The sequence below is a fragment of the Tamandua tetradactyla genome, chromosome 26, assembly GCF_023851605.1.
Source record: "Tamandua tetradactyla isolate mTamTet1 chromosome 26, mTamTet1.pri, whole genome shotgun sequence".
Lineage (NCBI taxonomy): Eukaryota > Metazoa > Chordata > Mammalia > Pilosa > Myrmecophagidae > Tamandua > Tamandua tetradactyla.
Window position 1 is genome coordinate 12,669,095 of NC_135352.1, and position 21,506 is coordinate 12,690,600.

The 21,506-nt window shown below is 38.1% G+C and overlaps 1 protein-coding gene across 1 annotated transcript in view; it reads left to right on the forward strand.

Annotated features, from left to right (window-relative positions):
- PPP2CB (protein phosphatase 2 catalytic subunit beta) overlaps positions 1–12,611 on the forward strand; it is a 47,215-nt gene extending 34,604 nt beyond the window's left edge. Inside the window, exon 7 of the mRNA XM_077144343.1 lies at positions 11,875–12,611. Coding sequence (XP_077000458.1) covers positions 11,875–11,947 — 73 coding nt within the window. The 3' untranslated portion in view covers positions 11,948–12,611. The remainder of the gene's footprint in view (positions 1–11,874) is intronic.
- Positions 12,612–21,506: the final 8,895 nt, after the last annotated feature.

Here is a 21,506-nt window from a genome sequence, read left to right on the forward strand (position 1 = left end):
TCAGTTTCATTTATTTCTGCTCTTATCTTTGTTATTTCTTTCCTTTTGCTTGCTTTGGGGTTAGTTTGCTGTTCTTTCTCCAGTTCTTCCAAGTGGACAGTTAATTCCCGAATTTTTGCTCTTTCTTCTGTTTTGATATTGGCATTTAGGGCAATAAATTTCCCTCTTAGCACTGCCTTTGCTGCGTCCCATAGGTTTTGATATGTTGTGTTTTCGTTTTCATTTGCCTCGAGATATTTACTAATTTCTCTTGTGATTTCTTCCTTGACCCACTTGTTGTTTAAGAATGTGTTGTTGAGCCTCAACGTATTTGTGAATTTTCTGGTGCTCTGCCTATTATTGATTTCCATCTTCATTCCTTTATGATCTGAGAAAGTGTTTTGTATGATTTCAATCTTTTTAAATTTATTGAGGCTAGCTTTGTGACATAGCATATGGTCTATCCTTGAGAATGATCCATGAGCACTTGAGAAAAAGGTGTATCCTGCTGTTGTGGGGTGTAATGTTCTATAAATGTCTGTTAAGTCTAGCTCCTTTATTGTATTATTCAAATTCACTGTTTCTTTATTGATCCTCTGTCTAGATGTTCTGTCATTGATGAGAGTGGGGAATTGAAGTCTCCAACTGTTATGGAGATATGTTTATTTCTCTTCTCAGTGTTTTCAGTGTTTGCCACCTGTACTTTGGAGCATTCTGGTTCGGTGCATAAATATTAATGATTGTTATGTCTTCTTGTTGAATTGTTCCTTTTATTAATACATCGTGTTCTTCGTTGTCTCTTTTAACTGTTTCACATTTGAAGTTTAATTTGTTGGATATTAGTGTAGCTACTTCTTCTCTTTTCTGATTTTTATTTGCATGAAATATCTTTTCCCAACCTTTCACTTTCAACCTCTGTTTATCCTTGGGTCTAAGATGCGTTTCCTGTCGACAGCATATAGTTGGGTCCTGTTTCTTAATCCATTCTGCCAGTCTATGTCTTTTGATTGGGGAGTTTAATCCATTAACATTTGGTGTTATTACTGTACAGGTAGTACTTTCTTCTACCGTTTTGCGTTTTGTATTTTATATGTCATATCTAAATTTCCTTTTACTTTTACTGATAGTCTTCATTTCTACACTCTTTTCTCCACACCTCTTTCTCCTTTTGTCTTTTCATATCTGCCTCTAGTGCCCCCTTTAGTATTTCTTGCAAAGCCGGTCTCTTGGTCACAGATTTTCTCAGTAATTTTTTGTCTGAAAATGTTTTAATTTTTCCCTCATTTTTGAAGGACAATTTTGCTGGATATAGAATTCTTGGTTGACAGTTTTTCTCTTTTAGTAATTTAGATGTATCACCCACTGTCTTCTCGCCTCCATGGTTTCTGCTGAGAAATCTACGCAGTCTTATTGGGCTTCCCTTGTATGTGATGGATTGCTTTTCTCTTGCTGCTTTCAAGATTCTCTGTTTCTCTTTCACATCTGACATTCTGATTAGTAGGTGTCTTGGAGTATGTCTATTTGGATCTGTTCTCTTTGGGGCATGCTGTACTTCCTGGATCTGTAATTTTAAGTCTTTCACAAGAGTTGGGAAATTTTCAGTGATAATTTCTTTCCTCCATTAGTTTTTCTCCTCTTTTTCCCTTCTCTTCTCCTTCTCGGACACCCACAACACGTATATGCATGTACTTCATGTCGTCATTCAATTCCCTGAGTCCCTGCTCATATTTTTCCATTTTTTCCCCTATATTTTCGTTTTCTTGTCAGATTTCAGATGTTCAGCCCTCCAGTTCACTAATCCTATGTTCTGCCTCTTGAAATCTACCATTGTAGGTTTCCATTGTTTTTTTTCATCTCTTCTACTGTGCCTTTCATTCTCATAAGTTCTGTGATTTGTTTTTTCAGACTTTTGATTTCTTCTTTTTGTTCATTCCTTGCCTTTATATCCTCCCTCAGTTCATTGATTTGGTTTTGATGAGGTTTTCCATGTCTGTTCATATATTATGAATTAATTGTTTCAACTGCTACATCTCATTTGAATTGTTGGTTTATTCCTTTGACTGGGCCATATCTTCAGTTTTCCTAATGTGATTTGTTATTTTTTTGCTGGCGTCTAGGCATTTAATTACCTTAATTAGTTTATTCTGGAGATTGCTTTCACTTCTTTTACCTAGGGTTTTCTTGCTGGATGAATTTGTTGTCTGTCTGTTCTTTGACATTCAATCCAGCTTTTTCTGGACTTCTAACTTAGGTTTTGTTTAACAGAGGAGAATTTTTCAGTTCTTGTTTTCTTGTTTCTTCCCCCTCTGTATGGTGCCTTTTTCCTCCTACCAGGAGGAAAGAGTCACCTGCGTCAGTTTTCGCTGAGGGTGAGACCCAGCAAGTTGAAAGACACTCGTGTTAAGTCTCTGGACTGTTTTTCTTATCCTTTGCAGTAGGTGGCGCTTGTCTGCCTACGGATCCCACCAGCATAAGATGATGTAGTACCTTTAATTTTGCCAGACTCTCCCTGCTGGGGGCGTGGTGGAGACAGAGGAGAGGGTCTAGGGTTTTAATGGCTTCAAATAACCAAGCCCTTGTGTCTGAATTCCTTAAGGGAGGGATTCCACCTGAGTTGGGCTTCACCTCTTCCCTGGGGCTGGCACAGGTTCCAGACAAGCCCTCAAATGAGCTTGTTTCTGTCTAAGCCTGGGGCATTGCAGCCTGAGAAGCCCTGCCGCTGTATCCAAAGGCAGTCAAATCTTTGTAGAAACACAGCCCCAGAAACCTCCTTTTTTTTTTTTCTTTTTCTGTCAGCCCTGCCCCCTTGGCTCTGTGGCAAAAATGAGCGACCTCAGCTTTGACCAGGTTCACCTGAGCTGGGGGCCTATTTTCAGTAGTCAGAATTTCTTAGTTAATTCCACAATTGGTGTTTGGTAGTGCTCAGCCCCTGCTTCTGGTCAAGTCTCTTTCCTTTCCCCTCTGGGAAGTAGCCAGTTGGGGGGGGGGGCGGGGAACCAGCTGCCAAGGCTTGGGGAACTCACAGTTCTGGGGAGGTTCACAGCCATCCAGCTGGTCCAGACTGGGGTACACTATGTGTCCGGTCACTGACGTGGCCCCAGAAACAGTTCTGTACTGTTTCTGGTTATTTAGTAGCTGTACTGGAGGACAGACTAAATCACGCACATTGCTAAGCCGCCATCTTGGCCTGGAACTCACCACACTATACTTAATACCTTGTAATAGTGATGTGCATTTGTTCTCATTCATGAAAAAACATTCTTTTTATATTTTTACTATTAGCTACAGTCATCTCCCACAACTGGGTTTACTGTGTCATACAGTCCCATGTGGTATCCTCTAGCTTTCCTTCTAGTGACATACACAACCTTAAACTTCCTCTTTCATCTTTCAACCATTTTCACATACATAATGTAGCACTGTTAATTGAACTTACAATAATGTGAGTCCATAATAGTAAGATCATACAAGATTTGTCCTTTGGTGTATGATTTATGTCACTCAGCGTGATGTCCTCAAGGTTCATCAATCTTGTCGCATGCATCAGGACTTCATTCCTCCTTACATCTGAATAATACTCTTTCATATGTATATACACATTTGGTTTATCCATTCATCAGTTGATGGTCATTTGGGTTTCTTCCATTTTTGGCAGTTGTGAATAAAGCCACCTTGAACATCAGTGTGCTAATGTCTGTTTTGGTCCCTGCTTTTAGTTCTACAGAGTATATACTTAGCAGCAGGGTTGCCAGATCATATGGCAGTTCTATACTTAGCTTCCTGGGGAACTGCCAAACTGTCTTCCACTGTGGCTGCACCATTTAACATTCCCACCAGCAGTAGATGAGTGTTTATATATTTCTTCTCTCCAACACTTGTCTTTTTTTGTTTCTTTTAGTAGTAGGCCGTTGTAGTAGGTGTGAAATGATATTTCAGTTTGGTTTTGATTTGCATTTCCCTAACAGGTAATGGTGGTCAGCATCTTTTCATGTGCTTATTAGCTATTTGTATTTCCTCTTTGGAAAAATGTATATTCAGGTGTTTTGCCCATTTTTCAATTGTGTTTTGTCTTTTTATTGTTGAGTTGTAGAATTTCTTTAAATATCCTTGATATTGAGCCTTTAACAGATATGTGGTTCCTAAATAATTTCTCATTGAATGCGCTGCCTTTTCACCTTCTTGGCAAAGAACTTTGAAGTGCATTTTGGGGAGATCCCAATTGTCTGTCTTTTCTTTCATTGATCAGACTTTCAGTGTTAAGCCTAAGAAACCACCACCTGCCACAAGATCTTAAAGATCTTCCCTACATTTTCTTGTAGCAATTTTATAGTTAAATAAAATAAATTTGGTAATTGACTTTTCTGTTTCTGTAAAGTAGGCTGTTGAAGTTTTGATTGGGATTATGTTTAATCTGTAATTCAATTTGGGTAGAATTGACATCTTAATATTTATTCTTTCACTCCATGAACATGAAATGTCCTTCCATTTATTTAGGTCTTAATTTTTTGTAATTTTCTGAGTATAGCTTCTTCACATCTTTAAAGTTTTTCCTAGATATTTGATTCTTTTACTTGTTATTGTCAATGGAAATTTTTTCTTGATTGTTTCCTCAGATTGTTCCATTACTAGTATATACAAACACTACTGATTTTTGCATGTTGATCTTTTATCCTGCCGATTTGCTGCCACATGTTTATTAGCTCTAATAGCTTCATTGTAGAGTTCTTGGGACTTTCTAAATTGGGATTTTTCTTTGGGATTTGGACGGCTGTTACTTTTTTTTCTTCCTTGATTGCTCTAGCTAGAACTTCTGATACTGTTTTGAATAACTATGGTGACACTGGGCATCCTTTTCCCCTATCTCATGGGAGAGTTTTAAGTTTTTCAGCATTGAATATTGTGGGATCTCAGTGTTGACTGTGGGTTTTTCAAATATGTCCTTAATCATGTTGAGGAAGCTTCCTTCTGTTCCCATCTTTCAAAGTGTTTTTACCAAGAAAGGATGCCAGTTATGTGCATAAATATTTGATTGTTATTTCTTCTTGGTGAATTGCTTCTTTTATTTATATATAGTGTCCTTTTTTTGTCTCCTGTAACAGTTTCGCATTTAAAGTCTACTTTTCCTGATTTTAGTACAGCTACTTTGGCTGTTTTTTGGTTACTGTTTATGTGGAATATCTTTTTCCAACCTTTTACTTACAGTCTATTTGTGTTCTTGGATCTAAGGTGCGTCTCTTCTAGACCCCATATAGATGGGTCATATGTTTTTATCCACTTTGCTATCTGTATCTTTTAATAGGGGAGTGCTTTGGTTTGCTAAAGCTGCTAGAATGGGATTTTGTTAAGTTACAAGTTTAGAGTTCTGAGGTCTTAAAAATGTCCAAACTTAGGCATCAAGAGAAAGATAACCTTGACTAAGAAAGAGCTGATGATGTTTGGGGTTTCTCTGTCAGCTGTGAAGGCACATGGGTCTTTTGCTAACTTTTTCTCCTGACTTCTTCAAATGTCTTTATTTAGATGTCTTCCTGGGGGCATTTTCCTACTGCATCTCCATCCTTTTCTGTGTCAGCTTTGAAGCTTCTTCCAAAATGTTTCCCTCTTAAAGGACTCCAGTAAGCAACCACACTTTGAATGGGTAGAAACACATCTCCATGGAAACCACCTAATCAAAAAGGTTCCACTCAACAATATTAAATCAGGATTAAAGAACAGCTTTTCTGGGGTACATAACAGTTTCAAAAGCACAGGGGGGTTAATCCATTTAAATAAAATTAGTAATACTTAATGTTATTACTGTAAAGGCCATACTTCAACCATTTTATCCTTTGGTGGTTTGAATGGGTAGAAACACATCTCCATGGAAACCACCTAATCAAAAAGGTTCCACTCAACAATATTAAATCAGGATTAAAGAACAGCTTTTCTGGGGTACATAACAGTTTCAAAAGCACAGGGGGGTTAATCCATTTAAATAAAATTAGTAATACTTAATGTTATTACTGTAAAGGCCATACTTCAACCATTTTATCCTTTGGTGGTTTTTTTTTATTTGTGAAATATAATATTTATGCATACCACCACCAAAAAAAAAAAAAACCACAAAAATTTTCAAAGTACATTTTAATATGTAGTTACAAAACAGATTTCAAGTTTGGGGTTACCATTCCCCAATTTCTGGTTTTCCCTTCTAGCTGGTCCAAACACTGGAGACGAACATAAATATAGTGATTCAGCAGTCATACTCATTTGTTAAATACTATCATTCTGCTATAGCTCCTCCTTCTCCTTTGAACCTTCTCCCAATTTATAAGGGTCTTTGGGCTATTGCCATTCTAAGCTTTTCATTTTGAGAAGGGGTGTCAACAATATAGGATTGGGGGGGTGGAATTAGCTGATGCTCTTGGAGAGACTAACCTTTCTGATTTTCAGGGCTTATCTGGCTTAGGAACCCTGTAGAGGTTATGGGTTTCTGGAAAGTGAAACTTTTAGTACATGAAACTTTTGTAGAGTCTCAGAGCGTTGAGTATTCTTAAGGGTTAACAGAAATGATGTTGGTTGGGGGTTGGCAGACCATGGTAATTAGCAATATCTAGCTGAAGCTTGCATAAGAGGAGTAGCCTTCAGAATAGCCTCAACTCCATTGAAATTTTCTCAGCCACTGATACATTTTGTTACATTTCTTATTCCCCTTTTGGTATGAAGGCATTGTCGATCCCATGGTGCCAGGGCCAGGCAACTATGTGATGATATTAAGAATTACCGATTGTATATGTAGAATGGAATGATATCTAAATGTTTTGTTTGTTAATTTTTTTTAATTAATAAAAAAAGTTAAAAAAGATATTCTTTCATGTATATGTTTCTAAAGCATTAGCATTCTTTCTCCACAATTATGAAATTGAAGGCTGCATTTAGAATGCATCATGAATAAGAAATTATTCTAAAAACCTTAATGTGGGTTTTCTGTAAATACCCAAGTAAAGATATTTGTTACTTGATAAAGTTTTTGTTCATGAATTATCTGTTTAGTTTTTAAAATGCTGTTTCTTTTCAGTATAAGTTTGTTTTATTTTGCTCAAGTTTAACACAGATATCCTATGTATAGATTAGTGGCTATTACCTCTTCATTTTAGGCAATATAAACTGCTTTCATTGTTTTGATTCCTTAGTCTCCCTGTGTATCTAATAGTTGCAACCCAGTTAAAAGTGTTGGTTTTGAATACATGTATTTTTTGGATGACATGTAATACTCCTTTTCACTATAAAAGTCTTAATTCCCCTGGGATAGAACAGTTTGTTGTTTTATTTTTTTGGCAGACTGGTTTAAGATTAATTCAGTCCATCAGTCAGTATTAAACTTCATAAGAGACACATTATTTATTCAGTAAAGTACAGACATACCTTGGAGATATTCCAGATCCAGTTCCAGGCCTCTGTAGTAAAGCAAGTCACACAAATTTCTAGGTTTCCTAATGCTTATGAAAGCTATGTTTAAGCAGTATTGTAGGCTTCTAAATATGTAATAAATAACATCATGTCTAAAAAACACATTCCTTAATCAAAAAATATTAATCATCATCTGAGCCTTCAGTAAGTCTTAATTTTCTTGCTGGTGGAGGGTCTTCCCTTGATGTTGATGGTTGCTAAAGTTTGGGGTGGCTATGGCAATTCCTTAAAATACGACTGTTTTTGTTTGCTAGCTTCTGGAATGTGATATACCAGAAATGGAATGGCTTTTAAAGGGGGGGGATTTAGTAAGTTCCAAGTGTACAGTTCTAAGGCCATGAAAATATCCAAATTAAGGCAAAGCTGTAAGTGTGTCCAAATTAAAGCATCCAGGGAAAGATACTTTGGTTCAAGAAGGCTAATGATGTTCACGCTTTCTCTCTCTCAACTGGAAAGGAACATTGAGATGTCTGCTAGCTTCCTCTCCAGGCTTCTCCAGTGCCTTCCATGGGGATGTTTTCTTTCTTCATGTCCAACAGCCTCTGGCTGTGTGGGCTCTGTTGGTTCTGGTGGCTCTGTAGCTTTTTCCAAAATAGTTCCTTCTTCAAGGGTTTCAGTAAGCAAACACAACTTGAATGGTGGAGATGCATCTCCATGGAAACCATGTAATCCGAAGTTATCACCCACAATTGGGTGGGTCATATTCTCCATGGAAACCATCAAAAAGATTCCATTCAGGAATATTGAATGAGGATTAAAGGACATGGCTTTTCTGGGGTACATAATAGCTTCAAGCTGGCACAAAGACGAAAATGACGTTTGCCACCTCAGTTGACTTACTTTCACAAGAGTTTTCTCTATAGCGTTCAGGGCTGTTGGATAGCATTTTACCCACAGTAGAACTTTTCAGAATTGTAGTCAATCCTGTCAAACTCTGCTGCTCTTTTACCAACTAAGTTAATGTAATATTCTCAGTCTTTTGTTGACATTTCAACAGTGCTCACAGCATCTTCACCAGGAGTAGATTGCATCACAGAAAACTACTTTTCTTTGCTTATTCCTAAGACACAACTCCTTGTCCATTCAAGTCTTATGAGATTGCAACAATTTAGCCCTATCTTCAGTCTTCAGGTTTAGGTCTCTTGCTGTTTCCATCACATTGGCAGTTACTTCTTTCACTGAAGTTTTGAACCCCTCAAAATGGAGAGTTGGAGTCAACTTCTTCCAAACTCCTTTATCCCTTCCTATGAATCACAAATGTTTTTAATTACATCTAGAATGGGGAATCCTTTCAGTATACTTTACCCAGATCCATCAGAGAAATCACTATCCATGGAGCTATAGCCATACAAAATGTATTTCTAAATAATAAGACTTGAATGTCAGAATTATTCCATGGGTAGCAGAATGGATGTGTCAACAGGTATGAAAATATTAATCTCATGCATCTCTGTCAGAACTCTTGGGTAAGCAGGTGCTGTGTCAGTGAGCAGTAATGTTCTGAAAGGGATCTTTTTCTGAGCAGTTGCCTCTGGACCATGGGATTAAAATACTCAGCCACTTTGTAAGCAGATGTTTTGCCATGCAGGCTTTGTTTTCCATTTAGAGAGTGCAGGCAGGGTAGACAGCATAATTGTTAAGGGCCGTAGGATTTTCAGAATAGTCAACAGGCATTGGCTTCAACTTAAAGTCACCAGCTGCCCTTGACAAGAGAGTCAGCCTGTCCTTTGAACCTTTGAAGTCAGGCATTGGCCTCTCCTTTCTACCTATCAAATGCCCAAATGGCATCTTCTTCCAATATAAGGCTGCATCATCTATATTGAAAATCTGTTGTTTAGTGTAGCCACCTTCCTCAATGATCTTAGGTAGATCTTCTGGATAACTTGCTTGTATCTTCTGCATTAGCACTTGCTACTTCACCTTGCACTTTTATATTATGGAGATGATTTTTTTTCCATAAACATAAACCAAGCTCAGCTTGACACTTTTCTTCTACAGTTTCTCACCTCTTTTCAGCCTTCATAAAATTGAACACAGTTAGGGCCTTGCTCTGGATTATGCTTTGGTTTAAGGGAATACTGTGGCTGGTTTGATATTCTATTCAGACCACAAAAATTTTCTCCATGTCAGCAGTAAAGCTGTTTCACTTTCTTAACATTCGCATATTCACTAGAGTAGCACTGTTAACTTCCTTCAAGAACTTTTCCTTTGCATTCACAGCTTCGGCTGTTTGGTGTAAGAGGCCTAGCTTTCAGCCTTATCACAGCGTTCAGCATGTCTTCCTCACTAAGCATAATCATTTCTAGTTTTTTATTTAAAGTGAAAGGCGACTCTTCTTTTCACTTGTACACTTGGAGGCCATTGTGCAGTTATTAATTGGTCCAATTTCAATATTGTTGTATCTCAGGGAATAGGGAGGGCCAAAAAGAATGAGAGAGACCGGGGATCAGCCTGTCAGCGGAACAATCAAAACACAGAACATTTATCAGTTAAGTTTGCCGTCTTATTTGGGCATAGTTCATAAGGTGCTCCAGGACAATTACAATAATAATATCAAAGATCACTGATCACACATCATTATAACAGATATGTTAATAATGAAAAAATTTGTTGAGAGTATAGGTTTCTATTTTGCTGTATAGATTACAAAATACTTTCTTTACGTATAGCCCCTCATTTGGCCTCACACCAGATTCATTTTATATGATACAATTGGAAGGCTTAAGTTAGCCTTGACTTATTTAAAATCTCCCCAAAATAAGTGGTAAAAAGTGACTAGAATTTTGGTCTTCTGTCTCCACTGTGCTAGGTTGATATCATTGCTTGTGTTCATTAAAAGCAACTTCACATTGGGTGGTGCAGTGGTTGGCTTAGTGGCAGAATTCTCACCTGCCATGCTGGAGACCCAGGTTCGATTCCTGGTGCCTGCCTATGCAAAAAAAAAAAAAAGGCAATGTCACATTAATGATCTCCATAAGTAACTATTAGGAGCAGTGGCATCATTCCATGCTATTGGAATGGGTCGAAGGGGTTTGTGATCTTGTAAATAGGAAAGCTGTCAGTTAAGAACTGTATTGTTTATCTACTAGCCATGTATATTTTATCATGTTTATAAGAATGTACCTTATTAGTAACAAATTATTAGTTTGATGTTTAACAATAGTGCCTTTTAGTAAATTATTTTACAACCAAAAAAAAAGAAAAATGGCAAGAGCTTCAAAAAGGAAAAGGAATTTTAAGTTATAATATTTTCTTTTTCTTGGTCATCCTGAATTGGAATGGTCTGAATGAAGTGATTCCTGAAACCTTTCCACTCACCCCAGTACACCTAAGTTACACTTCCATCCATAACAGTGTGAGAGGAAAGAAGGTAGAAGATACTTCGCTAAAAAATATTTTTAACGCTGCCCTTTTTTCTCTGATAAAAATGAAATGTGTAATACAAAACTAGACTTACTATTTATGTTACTATAGAGTTTCCTGTTGCTATGTTTTGTATACCTTTTATGCTTAGGTATTGAACCATGCATTTTGTTTGTTGTTTGCTTAAATTCTAAACCCCTGTGAAATAGTTTCATAGGGGAGAAAATTTTACTCAGCTGCAGTGACTTACCCAGGGACATCCCAGTTGTCAACAACACAATAGAGATTTTCATTGTAAGGATAGTTATATAAATAGCCAGGTGAAGCAAGGACAAGTGATACCAAAGATGTATTAAGAAAAGTTTATTAGTACTCACAGGTCCTAGAACAGAGAGGAGCAGCCAGCCTCACAGGTCACACAAGGAAGCAAGGCAGGGGCGTAGGCTCAGCCAAGCAGGTGGGAAATAAAAGGTTATTGTTGAACTGGAGTGGTTGGTCAAGCAACCATAGGGACCACATGAGTGGTCCTTATCCCAAGTGACAGTGTTTGTCTCAGTGCTGGAATATTGTTATTAACTACTTAGAGTTTAAAATCACGCACACACAGTAATTTTACTTAAATAGCTTTATTCAGTGACCCACCTAGCCATTTTATTAAATACATTTTGTGTGTTTTTATATTATCTGCTTTTCCTTTTTGCAAAGAAAATGTACTTATCAAAGTTCAACAATAAACATTAAGTTACAGGGGAAAAAAAAAAGTAGGTGGTGAGAGCTGGTTTATATTTGACTTTTGTGAATGCAGTAACCCAGAATAGGATGTGGGGCAGAGAAAGAGAAGCTGTTTGTCTTGCATAAGCAGTTGTCAGGGGTGGATACCAAGGGACCTAACAATAGGGTCTAAGATGCTGAGGCTATGTGCCAGTTTTCTGTTCGTTTGTTTTTACAGCTTCCTATTTTTTTTAATTTGCTACCAGGTGGGAGCCCAGGGCTACTCTTTCTACTGGAATACTGTGTTCTTCATTGATTTGTCTGCCCACTAAATTGAATTGTTTAATCATTTGCTTTATTTTTTGCCATTTACAGCCTTCAGTTTGACCCAGCACCTCGCCGTGGAGAGCCTCATGTCACCCGGCGCACCCCAGACTACTTCCTATAACTTGTTCTTCAGAAAACCTGCCTTTGTATGTGGAAGTATACCTGGCTTTTTAAAATATATATTTAAAAACAAATTAAAAAGCAACAGTAATCTATGTGTTTCTGTAACAAATTGGGATCTAGCTTGGCATTAAACAACATCATGGACCAAAATGTGCCATACTAATGATGAGCATTTAGCACAATTGGAGACTGAAATTCAGTACTACACTATGTTCTAGATCAGTCAGTCTTAACAGTTTGTCTGCTCTGTTTGTAGTAGCCATTTTTTTCTGGACTATTCAAACAAAAAGGGTAACTAACTCCTTTCTCTCCTTTTGCACTTATGTGAAAATTTTAGTTCTAGTGTTTAACTGGCATGGATTAATAGAGTTAGAATTTTATTTTTAAGGAAAATTCATACAAGCTAACTTCCATCTACTCCATCATCACCTTTATTTTATTGAAATGTATAATTAACTAAAGACAAGATTCTTCTTGGGAATATGTTGCCATAACATTTAAGGAGATTTCCCTTCATTTAAACTAAATTACTGTTTTAAGTTGATCTGCATATTTCTGTATATTTGTCATGACAGTGCTTGCATCCTATTTGGTGTACTGAGCAAATAAACTTTCCATTTTAAACAAGAACACTTCGATTTACTGTGATGACATTAAATGAAAACTTCACTATTATTGAAACTTGATATAAAGTCTCTCAACCCATCATAGACAGATATGCTAAAGTAATTTAAAATGTGTTGTGCTTTGTAGGGCTTATTTTCAAAAGAAAAGATTTAAATATTAATTGACAACTTTCAGACCATTTAAAAAAAACAGCCATTCTTACTTATAAACATCATTTGATAAAAGGTGATTTGTAAAGAAAAATGTTATTTTATCTATCTTTTGATCTAGAAACTAAAATTGGTCTCCAAAAGAGACTAACTTTTAATAATGTTAGAAATAGTAAGTGTATAATATGTAGTACATATATAACATAAATTTCAAAGAATAGAGAGGAAAATATGGAGTAAGGTAGGTGAAGGTTAGGGATAGAAGAAAACAACATTTTTTAAAAAGCAAGTCTCAGAAAATTTCACAGAATTGATACACAAGACCTGACTGACCACAGCACACTGAACTCAGAGTCAGTAGCAGGAATATAATTTTTAAAAATATTCTGAAGTTTTAAAACTGATTAAGTCAAAGGCCAAATTGAAATCATGATGAAAACTTTAAAATTCTTAAAATGGAATTTGAGAAAAGTGGATGATTATGAAAGAAATTTCTGTACAAATGTGTGGGCCAAACAGCTAAAATAGCCAAAACAAGTTTGATAAACAGGAACAAGTTGGAGTACTTTCACTTCCCCATTTAAAAACTGTCTTGAGAATACAGTTTAAGATATTGTGTTAAAGGTTTAAGGAATAGGCATAGAGATCATTAGAACAGCATTGAGAGTCAAGAAATAAAACTGAGTATTTATATATAGTCAGTAGACTTTTAAAACTGGACAAAGCAGTTTTTGAGAGAAGGCCTGTCCATTCATCAAATATTGCTAGGACAAGTGGATTGCTAGGCCATGCAAAAAGATTAAGATGCTTACTTATCTCACACCATATACAAAAATTAACCTGAAATGGATTCTACACTAAAGTATGAGCTAAAACAAACCTTCAGAGAAAACACAGGAGACAATATTTCCGACCTTAGGCAAAGATTTCTTAAATTTTAGACACCAAAAGCATAGTCCATAAAATTTTTAAATTGATAGGCTGCATCTGGTAAAACTTAGCTTTTGTGCCTCAAATGACAGTATTATCAAAAAGCTAAATGTAGAATTACCACATGACCTGACAATTCTAAGGATACCCAAAAGAGCTGAAAACAGTGACTCGGATATTTGTACACCAATATTTATATCATCATTGTTCACAATAGCCCAAAGATGGTGACAACCTAAGTGTCCATTGACAGTTGGATGAACAAAACGTGAATGCACATATTTAAATAGTATTCAACCATTAAAGGGAAATGAGAGGGAGGGGCCAAGATGGCAGTCTAGTGAGGTGTGGGATTTAGTTCGTCCTCCAGAGCAGCTAATAAATAACGAGGAACAGTACAGAACAACTGCTGGGACCATATCAGTGAACGGACACACAGCGTACCCCAGTCTGGACCAGCTGGACTGGCTGCAAGCCCACCAGAACTGTGAATTCCCCAAGCCATGGCAGCCAGCGCCTTGCCCCAACAGGCTGCTTCCCAGAGGGGAAAGGAAAGAGTTTACCAACAGCAGGGGCTGAGTGCAACCAAACTCCAATTGCGGAATTAACAAATTCTGAATACTAAAAATAGGTCCCCAGCTCAGCTGACCCTGAGTAAAAGTGGAGGTCACTGGTTTTTGCCCCGGCGCCAAGGAGGCAGGACTGACGGAAAAAGAAAAAAAGATTTTTTTTAGATTTGAAAAGGTCTGGGCTCTGAAGGAAAGGAGGGAGCACATAGGACTTGGAGATACACAGAGCAATGTACCAACTTATGCTCTTAATTGGCAAACCCAAGGAACAGGGGTCCTGCTCTGAAAAGGATTTTTCTCTTTTCTTTTGTTGGCTGTGTTTCTATAGCTTGACTGCTCTTTGGATGCAGCTGCAAGGCTTCTTGGGCTCCAATGCCCCAGGCATTGGCAGAATTAAACTTGTTTGACTGTTTGTCTGGAGCCTGTGCCTTCCTCAGGAGAGGGGTGGAGCCGAGCTCTAGTGGAATCCCTCCCTCAAGTAGTTCAGACCCCACAGTCTGGAAAAGTGAAGCAATTAAAACCAGACTACAACCTCTCCTCTCTCCACCACGCCCCCAGCAGGGAGAGTTTGCTGAAGTTAAAGGTACCGCATCACCTTATGCTGGTGGGACCTGCAGGCTGACAAGTGCCACATACTGGGCAATACAGGTAAAACGGGGAGTCCAGAGGCTTCATAGAAAATCTGCTGGGTCTCACACTCAGGGAAAACTAACACAGGTGACTTTCCTCCCAACAGGAGGCCAGTTTGGTCTGGGAAAATCTAGCTAGGATCTATAATACCTAAGTAGACACCTAAGGAGGAGAAAAAAGGTACCATACAGCAAGGCAAGAAACAAGAAAACAAGAACTGAACATTTCTGATCTGTTAAAACCTAAGCTAGAGGTACAGAATAAGCTGAACTGAATGTCTAAGAACAAATAGACAACAAAGTCATCCAGCAAGAAAATCCTAGGTAAAAAACTGAAAACAAGCTCCAGAATAAACTAATTAAGGTACTTAAATGTCTAGATGCCAGCAAACAATAGCAAATCACACTAGGAAAACTGAAGCTATATGACCCAGTCAGAGGAACAAACCAGCAATTCAAATGAGATACAGGAGTTGAAACAATTCAGAATTTTCAAACAGACATGGAAAACCTCATCAAAAAACAAATCAATGAACTGAGGGAGGCTATAAAGAAGGCAAGGAATAAGGAATGAACAAAAATAAGAAATGGAAAGTCTGAAAAAACAAATCACAGAACTTATGGAAATGAAAGGCAAGGTAAAAGAGATGAAAAAAACAATGGAAACCAAAATTGTCAGGTTTCAAGAGGAAGAAGATAGGATTAGTGAACCAAAGGATGGAACATCTGAAATCTGACAAGAAAATGAAAATATAGGGGAAAAAATGGAAAAATATGAGCAGGGACTCAGGGAATTGAATGACAACATGAAGCACACTAATATGTGTTGTGGGTATCCCAGAAGAAGAAAAGAAGGTAAAAGGAGGAGAAAAACTAATGGAGGAAATTATCACTGAAAATTTCCCAACTCTTATGAAAGACTTAAAATTGCAGATCCAAGAAGTGCAGCATACCCCAAAGAGAACAGATCCAAATGGACATACTCCAAGACATTTACTAATCAGAATGTCAGAGGTCAAAGAGAAAGAGAGGATCTTGAAAGCAGCAAGAGAAAAGTAATCCATCACATACAAGGAAAACCCAATAAGACTATGCTTAGATTTCTCAGCAGAAATCATGGAGGTGAGAAGACAGTGGGTGATACATCTAAATTACTAAAAGAGAAAAACTGCCAACCAAGAATTCTATACCCAGCAAAATTTTCCTTCAAAAATGAGGGAGAAATTAAAACATTTTCAGACAAAAAATCACTGAGAGAATTTATGACCAAGAGACCAGCTCTGCAAGAAATACTAAAGGGAGCACTAGAGGAACATATGAAAAGACAGGAGAGAGAGGTGTGGAGAAGAGTGTAGAAATGAAGACTATCAGTAAAGGTAAAAGAAGGAAATTTAGGTATGACATATAAAATCCAAAAGGCAGGAAGATGGCGGCTTAGTAAGATGCGCGGGTCTTAGTTCCTTCTCCAGAACAGCTACTAAAGAAACAGAAACAGTACAGAACAGCTCCTAGAGCCACGACAGAGAACAGAAACACAGGGTACCCCATTCTGGAACGGCTAAACCGGCTAAGAGAATCTGCTGCAGTGAGGTCCCCGAGAGGCACGCGCTTCCCCGGGCCATGGCGGCTGGAGGCCGGAGCCCCTCCCTCCCTCCTTGCCGGGCCGGCTGGGAGATTTGGATCGGCGGTGCCTCAAGCTGCGGCGGCCGGCGCCCCCCTTGTCATGCGCGGCTTCCCGGGCCAGCTGGGAGCTTTGGATTGGCACCCCCACAAGCTGCGGCGGCCGGCGACCCCCATCCACGCACGACTTCCCAGGCCAGCTGGGAGATTTGGATTGGAGGTCCCCCAAGCCGCGGAGACCGGCGACCGGAGCCCCTTCCACACACGTGGCTTCCCGGGCCAGCTGGGAACTTTGGATCAGCACCCCCCCAAAGCCGTGGCGGCCGGCGCCACCCCTCACGCAGCTTCCCGGGCCGGCTAGGAGATTTGGATCGGGACTCCCCCAAGCCGCGGCGGCCGGCGCCTCCTGCCACAAGCAGCTTCCCAGGCCAGCTGGGAGATTTGGATCGGCACTCCCCCAAGCCATGGCAGCCGACGCCCCCCGCCACACATGGCTTTCCGGGCCGGCTGGGAGATTTGAATCGGCAATCCGCCAAGCCGCATCGGTTGGCGACCCTCCCCCACAGCGAGAGTCTTCCAAAGTTAAAGGAGCCACAGCATCTTTTACTGGTGGGACCCACAGACAGATGAGCACCACATACTGGGCAGGATAAGAAAAACAGAGCCCAGAGACTTCACAGGAAAGCCTTTCAACCTGCTGGGTCCCGCACCCAGGGAAATCTGATTAAATGCCCAGATGCCAGCAAAAAATAACAAATCACACCAGGAAAATTGAAGATATGGCCCAGTCAAAGGAACAAACCAATAGCTCAAATGAGATACAGGAGCTGAGACAACTAATTCTGAATATACGAACAGAAATGGAAAACCTCTTCAAAAACCAAATCAATAAATTGAGTGAGGACATGAAGAAGGCATGGGCTGAACAAAAAGAAGAAATGGAAAGTCTGAAAAAACAAATCACACAACTTATGGGATTGAAGGACAAAGTAGAAAACATGGAAAAAACAATGGAAACCTACAATGGTAGATTTAAAGAGACAGAGGCTAGAATTGGTGAACTGGAGGATGGAACATCTGAATTCCAAAAAGAAACAGAAACTATAGGGAAAAGAATGGAAAAATTTGAGCAGGGGATCAGGGATTGAATGATAATATGAAGTGCACAAATATACGTGTTGTGGGTATCCCAGAAGGAGAAGAGAAGGGAAAAGGAGGAGAAAAACTAATGGAAGAAATTATCACCGAAAGTTTCCCAACTCTTATGAAAGACCTAAAATTACAGATCCAAGAAGTGCAGTGCACCCCAAAGAGAATAGACCCAAAGAGGCGTTCTCCAAGACACATACTAGTTAGAATGTCAGAGGTCAAAGAGAAAGAGAGGATCTTGAAAGCAGCAAGAGAAAAACAATCCATCACATACAAGGGAAACCCAAAAGACAATGTGTAGATTTCTCAGCAGAAACCATGGAAGCTAGAAGACAGTGGGATGATATATTTAAATTACTAAAAGAGAAAAACTGCCAACCAAGACTTCTATATCCAGCAAAATTTTCCTTCAAAAATGAGGGAGAAATTAAAACATTTTCAGACAAAAAGTGTACTGAGAGAATTTGTGACCAAGACACCAGCTCTGCAAGAAATACTAAAGGGAGCACTAGAGTCAGATACGAAAAGACAGAAGAGAGAGGTATGGAGAACAGTGTAGAAAGAAGGAAAATCAGATATGATTTACATAATACAAAAGGCAAAATGGTAGAGGAAAATATTATCCAAACAGTAATAACACTAAATGTTAATGAACTGAATTCCCCAATCAAAAGACATAGACTGGCAGAATGGATTAAAAAACAGGATCCTTCTATATGCTGTCTACAGGAAACACATCTTAGACCCAAAGATAAACATAGGTTGAAAGTGAAAGGTTGGGAAAAGATATTTCATGCAAATAACAACCAGAAAAGAGCAGGAGTAGCTATACTAATATCCAACAAATTAGACTTCAAATGTAAAACAGTTAAAAGAGACAAAGAAGGATACTATCTACTAATAAAAGGAACAATTAAACAAGAACACATAACAATCATAAATATTTATGCACCGAACCAGAATGCCCCAAAATATGTGAGGAATACACTGCAAACACTGAAAAGGGAAATAGACACATATACCATAATAGTTGGAGACTTCAATTTGCCACTCTCATCAATGGACAGAACATCTAGACAGAGGATCAGCAAAGAAATACAGAATTTGAATATTACAATAAATGAGCTAGACTTAACAGATATTTATAGGCCATTACACCCCACAACAGCAGGATACACCTTTTTCTCAAGTTCTCATGGATCATTCTCAAAGATAGGCCATATGCTGGGTCATAAAGCTAGTCTTAACAAATTTAAAAAGATTAAAATCATACACAACACTTTCTCGGATCATAAAGGAATGATTTGGAAATCAATAAAAGGCGGAGTGCCAGAAAATTCGCAAATACGTGGAGGCTCAACAACACACTCTTAAACAACGAGTGGGTCAAGGAAGAAATTGCAAGAGAAATTAGTAAATATCTCGAGGCAAATGAAAATGAAAACACAACATATCAAAACCTATGGGACGCAGCAAACGCAGTGCTAAGAGAGAAATTTATTGCCCTAAATGCCTATATCAGAAAAGAAGAAAAGGCAAAAATTCAGGAATTAACTGTCCACTTGGAAGAACTGGAGAAAGAACAGCAAACTAACCCCAAAGCAAGCAAAAGGAAAGAAATAACAAAGATTAGAGCAGAAATAAATGAAATTCAGAACGTGAAAACAATAGAGAAAATCAATAAGACCAGAAGTTGGTTCTATGAGAAAATCAACAAGATTGATGGGCCCTTAGCAAGATTGACAAAAAGAAGAAGAGAGAGGACGCAAATCAATAAGATCAGAAATGAAAGAGGAGACATAACCACTGACCTCACAGAAATAAAGGAGTTAATAACAGGATACTATGAACAACTTTACGCTAATAAATACAACAATTTAGATGAAATGGACGGGTTCCTGGAAAGGCATGAACAACCAACTTTGACTCAAGAAGAAATACATGACCTCAACAAACCAATCACAAGTAAAGAAAATGAATCAGTCATTCAAAAGCTTCCCAAAAAGAAAAGTCCAGGACCAGACGGCTTCACATGTGACTTCTACCAAACATTCCAGAAAGAATTAGTACCAACTCTCCTCAAACTCTTCAAAAAAATTGAAGTGGAAGGAAAGCTACATAATTCATTCTATGAAGCCAACATCACCCTCATAGCAAAACCAGGCAAAGATATTATAAAAAAAGAAAACTAAAGACCAATCTCTCTAATGAATATAGATGCAAAAATCCTCAACAAAATTCTAGCAAATCGAATCCAGCAATACATTAAAAGAATTATATATCATGATCAAGTAGGATTCATCCCAGGTCTGCAAGGATGGTTCAACATAAGAAAATCAATTAATGTAATACACCATATAAACAAATCAAAGCAGAAAAATCACATGATCATCTCAATTGATGCAGAGAAGGCATTTGACAAGATTCAACATCCTTTCCTGTTGAAAACACTTCAAAGGATAGGAATACAAGGGAACTTCCTTAAAATGATAGAGGGAATATATGAAAAACCCACAGCTAATATCATCCTCAATGGGGAAAAATTGAAAACTTTCCCCCTAAGATCAGGAACAAGACAAGGATGTCCATTATCACCACTATTATTCAACATCGTGTTGGAGGTTCTAGCCAGAGCAATTAGACAAGAAAAAGAAATACAAGGCATCAAAATTGGAAAGGAAGAAGTAAAACTATCACTGTTTGCAGACAATACGATACTATACGTCGAAAACCCGAAAAAATCCACAACAAAACTACTAGAGCTAATAAATGAGTACAGCAATGTAGCAGGTTACAAGATCAACATTCAAAAAACTGTAGCATTTCTATACACTCGCAATGAACAACCTGAGGGGGAAATCAAGAAACGAATTCCATTTACAATTGCAACTAAAAGAATAAGATACCTAGGAATAAATTTAACTAAAGAGACAAAAAACCTATATAAAGAAAACTACAAAAAACTGTTAAAAGAAATCACAGAAGACCTAAATAGATGGAAGGGCATACTGTGTTCATGGATTGGAAGACTAAATATGGTTAAGATGTCAATCCTACCTAAATTGATTTACAGATTCAATGCAATACCAATCAAAATCCCAACAACTTATTTTTCGGAAATAGAAAAACCAATAAGCAAATTTATCTGGAAGGGCAGGGTGCCCCGAATTGCTAAAAGTATCTTGAGGGAAAAAAACGAAGCTGGAGGTCTTGCACTGCCGGACTTTAAGGCATATTATGAAGCCACAGTGGTCAAAACAGCATGGTATTGGCATAAAGATAGATATATCGACCAATGGAATCGAATAGAGTGCTCAGATATAGACCCTCTCATCTATGGACATTTCATCTTTGATAAGGCAGTCAAGCCAACTCACCTGGGACAGAACAGTCTCTTCAATAAATGGTGCCTAGAGAACTGGATATCCATATGCAAAAGAATGAAAGAGGACCCGTATCTTACACCCTATACAAAAGTTAACTCAAAATGGATCAAAGATCTAAACATTAGGTCTAAGACCATAAAACAGTTAGAGGAAAATGTAGGGAGATATCTTATGAAACTTACAATTGCAGGCGGTTTTATGGACCTTAAACCTAAAGCAAGAGTACTGAAGAAAGAAATAAATAAATGGGAGCTCCTCAAAATTAAACACTTTTGTGCATCAAAGAACTTCATCAAGAAAGTAGAAAGACAGCCTACACAATGGGAGACAATATTTGGAAATGACATATCAGATAAAGGTCTAGTATCCAGAATTTATAAAGAGATTGTTCAACTCAACAACAAAAAGGCAGCCAACCCAATTACAAAATGGGAAAAAGATTTGAACAGACATCTCTCAGAAGAGGAAATACAAATGCCCAAAAGACACATGAAGAGA